General features: G+C 44.4%; 1 protein-coding gene across 1 annotated transcript; it reads right to left on the bottom strand.

Annotated features, from left to right (window-relative positions):
- Positions 1–912: 912 nt before the first annotated feature.
- On the bottom strand, positions 913–3981 carry LOC117660123 (C-type natriuretic peptide 1). Its single transcript, XM_060685272.2, has 3 exons — positions 3832–3981; positions 2627–2926; positions 913–1573 (listed from the first exon to the last, which is right to left on the bottom strand). Exons 1-2 carry the CDS (start codon positions 3922–3924, stop codon positions 2642–2644), a joined length of 378 nt encoding a protein of 125 aa, XP_060541255.2. The 5' UTR covers positions 3925–3981; the 3' UTR covers positions 913–1573; positions 2627–2641.
- Between the last annotated feature and the right edge of the window lie 1623 nt (positions 3982–5604).

The following is a 5604-nucleotide window of genomic DNA, read 5'->3' as shown; positions in this document are numbered from 1 at the left end:
TGAAATAGAATAGAATAGAATAGAATAGAAAATATGAAATAGAATAGAATAGAAAATATGAAGTAGAATAGAATAGAATAGAAATAAGGAATGGAATAGAATAGAATAGAATAGAATAGAATAGAATAGAATAGAATAGAAAATATGAAGTAGAATAGAATAGAATAGAATATGTTTGATCTGGTCATCGAAACTATGCAATTATGAATGAAACATGTAACAGTGATACCCATTGCCATCGGGGCACTTGGTACCATGTCCAAGAATTTTACAAAACATATCAAGAAATTGCAGCTTCCTGCAATCACACCAGCGGAACTGCAAAAACCTACTATTTAGAACATCGTATATTTTAAGAAGATACTTGGTTGATACTTAGGATGCTGGCAGAACCCTTCTCAACCTTCAGTGCCGGTCAATGGTATTTGTGATACATTTTTAAATGTTCAGTTGACTGAGTTTCGTGTTTAATGAATAAAAGAGATAATCATGTTTAATGAATAAAAGAGATAATCATGTTTAATGAATAAAAGAGATAATCATGTTTAATGAATAAAAGAGATAATAATAATATTGTACATTTTAAGAAGATACTTGGTCGATACCTAGGATGCTGGCAGCAACCCGTATCAACCCTCAGTGCCAGTCAATAATATTTGTGATACATTTTTAAATGTTCAGTTGAGTGAGTTTCATGTTTAATGAATAAAAGAGATAATAATAGGGAGGAGAAGAAGAAGAAAGAAGAAGAAGAAGAAGAAATTATCACTGATTGTTTTGGTTTAAAAGATTGTTTTGGTTTTAGAAGAAGAAGAAAGGAAGAAGAAGAGGAGGAGGAGGAAGAAGAAGGAGAAGAAGAAGAGGAAGAAATAATTATCACTGATTGTTTTGGTTTAAATGGTGAAGCCAAAAGAGGTTCTGGAAACTCTAATTGAACAAATTACAAAATCTAACATAGAGTATACGACCATCACAAGTACAAAGTTGTTAGGATGTGTATACAATCACAACTGAAAGGCTCAGCACAAGCAAGAGAAGAGCGTCTCAAAGAACGAACGCCAAGGTACAAATTAGCATGACTTGTTCCCCCCCCACCGGAGTCATTTCACACAATTATATTTTCACGGGGTCTTTCCTCCTTCCTGAAGTTTACCTGAAGTTCAACCATTCGGAAGAGCTGACGCAACTGTTTTTTGTGTCTGTGTGGACTCCTTTACGAAACACACACGCACATCGTTTCAAATTTCAAAAACCGAGCTGTTTTTTTTTTTTTTCTAAGAGATGCTTCTGGGGAGGTCTGAAAAGATGCAGCTGGCGTTTCCTGGACATGGAGGCTCCACTGGCGGGCCCCCGAAGGATCCCTCTGTCCTTTGTGCAAACGAACTGGAGGAAGGATACTCAACCGCACTAAACCAGCTTCCCAAATGACTCAATGTGCATGTGTGAATGAATCCTTCCGGATCAGAGAGACACGTCTGCAGAGGGGTTGACTTGACGCTGCTGCGGTGATGATGATGATGATGATGAGGGGGGTCTTGGGAAGATGCCACTGGTGTGGTCTCGGCTGGAAAGCCTGTGTAGGGGGAAGAAAAAAAAAACCGGGTAGTCCTCGAGGTATGACCACCACTGAGCCTGACTTTTACGTCGCTAAGCAGCGTAAACCAGGCTTTGCCCCGTTTTATGACTTGTCTTATAGGGACGCGGTGGCTCAGTGGCTAAGACGCTGAGCTTGTCGATCAAAAGGTCGGCAGTTCAGCGGTTCGAATCCCTAGTGGGCAGGAGATAAGGACTCTCCCTATGAAGAAAAGTAAGTTGCTAGTCCTCATGGTCTGATGTGAGTGGAACAGATACAGTCACAGAGTTGGAAGGGACCTTGGAGGTCATCTAGTCCAACCCCCCACCCACTCAAGCAGGAGACCCTACCTATCTCTGACAGATGGCAGTCCAGTCTCTTCTTGAAAGCCTCCAGGGATGAAGCTCCCACAACTTCCGAAGGCAACTTCTGTTCCATGGGTTGATTGTTCTCACTCTCAGGAAATTCCTCCTTATTTCCAGGTTGAATCTCTCCTTGTTCAGTTTCCATCCATTATTCCTTGTCTGGCCTTCAGGTGCTTTGGAGAATAGCTTGACCTCCTTCCTCTCCGTGGCAGCCCCTCAAATATTGGAAGATGCTCTCCTGTCTCCCCTGGTCCTTCTCTTCACTAGACCAGCCATGCCCAGTTCCTGCAACCGTTCATTGTATGTTTTTGCCTCCAGTCCCCTAATCCTCTTGGTTGCTCTTCTCTGCACTTTTTCTAGAGTCTCAACATCTTTTTTATAGTGTGGTGACCAAAACTGGATGCAGGATTCTAGGTGTGGTCTTACTAAGGCTTTATAGGGTGGTATTAGTCCCTCTCTTGATCTTGATTGTATCCCTTGATGTAATTTAGGATTGAGTTGGCTTTTTTGACTGCCGCCAACACACTTTAAGCCAGTTCGCTGGAAGTGATGATTCCTGGCCCTGAGTGGCAGCCAGACTGCCTGGACTGAGAATGGACGGGGCTGGGAGCTTCCTGCCCATCCTAATTAGTTGCCAACATCTTAACTTTTTTTTTAACTCAAGTGAGGTTTCCAGCCAGGGACTCACCTGCTCGCTTGGAGCTCAGCAGGCCAGCCCGCTGAAAGCTCCGATACGGTCCAGCTTGGCCCCGAAGCAACCTCGCGATGGCCCTTTTTTGTTCCTGGACTGGTGCCTCCTGGCGGAGTTTAGGAGCTCTCTCAACAGCTGCTGGAAATCAGCCGGGTGCTCCTCCAGGCTCCTGGCCCACGGGAAGACGAGGTCTGGCTGGTCCAGGGCTCCGGTCATCAGGGACTCCTCCTGACCCCGGTCCATCTCCTCTGCGCCCATGGGGGGCTCCAGGTCTTCCTCCAGCAATGTTGATAAGCTCTGCAAGGAAGGAGGAAGAAAAGGGGAAGGAGAAGAGGAGAAGGAAGGAGAGAAGAAGGAAAAGGGGGAGGAAGAAGAGGAGGAAAACAAGAGGAAGGAGAGGAGGAAGAAGAAGAGAAGGGAGGAAAAGGAAAAGAGGAAGGGGAGGAGGAAGAAGCAGAAAAGACAAAGGAGGGAGAAGAGAAGGAGGAGGTGGAGGAAAGAGGAGAGGAGGTAGAGGAAGAAGAGGAGAAGAAAGAAAAGGGGGAGGAAGAATAGAAGGAAAAGAGGAAGAGGAGGAAGAAGAGACAAAGGAGGGAGAAGAGGAAAAGAGGAAGAAGAAGATGAAAAAAGGAAGAAGAGGGGGAAAGGAGGAAGAAGAAGAGAAGAAAGGGAGGAAAAGGAGAAGGAAAAGAGGAAGAGGAAGGAGAGGAAAAGAAAGGGAAGAGGAGGAGAAGAAAGAAGAGAAGGAAAAGAGAAAAAAGGAAAAGGAAGGAGGAAGAAGAAGGCAGAGGAGGTGGAGAAGGAGAAGAAGAGGAAGAAAAGGAGAAGAGGAGGAGGAGGAAAAGAGGAGGAGAAAAGAGGAAAAGGAAGGAGGAAGAAGAGAAGGAGAAGAAAAGGAAAAAGAAGGAAGAGAGGAGGAGGAAGAAGATAATAAAAACCTGATTTCCTCTCTGCAAGGTTGGGAGCTGGCCAGCCCCCCCAGCAGCAAGAGCCAGGGCTCCATCTCCCCCCCCTCCACTCCCATCCCAGAGGGGCAGTTGCCCCCATCCCAAATGGGGTGCCTTCCCTTGCGGGAACGTGCTTCCAGGGAAGGCAGGCAGGAAAAGCCCAGCTGGCTCGTAGCAACCTCGTTCCTCGTTCTAAAGGGAGCCCCTCGATCCTTTGAGCCTGCAGAAACCCACCAGGTGCAGCCTCCCTCTTACCTGGATCTCAGCCAGCGGCTTGGCTCTCCCTCGACCAAGCATCAGCAGAAGAAGCAGAAGAAGCCAACCTGAGCAAGGAAGCTGGACGGTCATCCTTGCTTCGTAGCAGTTTCTGGGACAGGGACCCCCCTCCTCCCCACCAAGTGCCAAGGTGCAGCCGGCCTGCTTCTCTCAGCCGCTTTTATACCCCCTTTAAACCCTCCCAAGCCCCCAGGAAAAGCTCAGGGATTGGCTTAGATCCAGCTCATCCTTGGTCGGAAGAGGAAACGAAACTCAGCATCTCTGCCCTTCCTTCCTTCCTTCCTTCCATCCGTCCGTTCTCTCTGCAGGTGGGAGCCACCTCTGGGATGGAAGAGCAAAGAGGAGATCAAAACCTCTGGACCGGCAGAGCTCGGGCCACCTCCTTGCAGGCCACCTGTGCCCATCCATCCCGGGCTGAGAATTGGCACAAGATTGCTTTGACGGGCCGGTCACCAAGAAAAGAGTTGAGAACGGCTCAAAGGGGGGGAAAAGACTTTGGACTTAGTTATTGTCACTTTGAACGTACACGAATCGTTTATACAGTCCAATGAAATTGCGTCGCACACGGTTCTCAAAGCATCACCGGCTCCAATATGCACTTCGTACAGTAGCGGCCAAAATTGTGGAAACCTTTTGGGGGGAAAGTCTATTTTCTAAAACTAGCTAATAACATCACTTTTTTTTTTTAATTAGAAAAGTTTTACAAGTACAAATTTTCCCATTTCCCCCCCCCTTTCCTTCCCTAACCCTCCCTAGCCCTCCCCTCCTCCCATGACTTCCCCAAGGTGAAATCCAAATCCACATCATATTATATCATACTTTACCGCCCTTCTAATCTCCCCCCTGTGTACTATACATTTCTACATAACATTGAACTATTCTACCCCCTATATACTATACATTTCTACACAACATTCAACTAAAAGCTATCTGATACTTCCTAGTTTGGTATTTATTCTGCACATAATCCATCCATTTCTTCCACTCCCATGCATAAGTCTCTTGAGTCCGGTCTTTTAAGTATGCTGATATCTTCGCCATTTCTGCAAAACTGGCCACCTTCAAAGTCCATTCTTCAATGGTAGGCAAAACATCCCTTTTACAATATTGACCAATCAATAACCTAACTGCTGTCACCATGTACAATATCAATTTTGTTTCACCCATTGAAAAACCCTTAACTATACCCAATAAAAACAATTGAGGAGAAAATTGGAGTTTTTTCTTCAAAACATTTTGCATAACCCACCAAATTTTTATCCAGAAAGCCTTCACTTTCTTGCAAGTCCACCATATATGATAATATGTGGCATCTAAACAATCACATCTCCAACATTTTGGTTGAACATTAGGATACATGCATGACAGTTTCTTAGGATCTAAATGCCACCTATAAAACATTTTATAAAAATTTTCCCTCAAGTTCTGTGACTGCATAAATTTAACATTCTGAACCCATATTTTTTTCCCACGTTTCCATCATAACTGGTTCTGCAAAATTTTGCGCCCATTTTATCATACAATCTTTAACCAGTTCATTTTCTGAGTCTCTTTCTAACAAAACATTATAATCCCTCTTGATATGCATTGGGCCTTTCTCTTTTATCTGTCTGACCAATTCTTCTTCATGCAACATTAAACCAGTTTTTTGACTTTTTTTTTTTTTGAGTATTAGTACTATAAAGTTATATATCAATGGAAAGATAATTTAATCAAGAACGTATTGCAAGAACTTCTATGAAGGATTTGCCA

Source organism: Pantherophis guttatus, chromosome 15 (genome assembly GCF_059756535.1).
Source record: "Pantherophis guttatus breed Tessera chromosome 15, ASM5975653v1, whole genome shotgun sequence".
NCBI lineage: Eukaryota > Metazoa > Chordata > Lepidosauria > Squamata > Colubridae > Pantherophis > Pantherophis guttatus.
This window is presented reverse-complemented; position numbering and strand designations above follow the sequence as displayed.

Bases quoted from the DNA above. Each gene is read 5' to 3' on its own strand.
- LOC117660123 (XM_060685272.2), bottom strand. From the start codon at position 3,924: ATGACCGTCCAGCTTCCTTGCTCAGGTTGGCTTCTTCTGCTTCTTCTG. The intron at 2,927-3,831 runs GTAAGAGGGAGG...CCTTCCTTGCAG, and splicing joins AGCCGCTGGCTGAGATCCAG to AGCTTATCAACATTGCTGGA.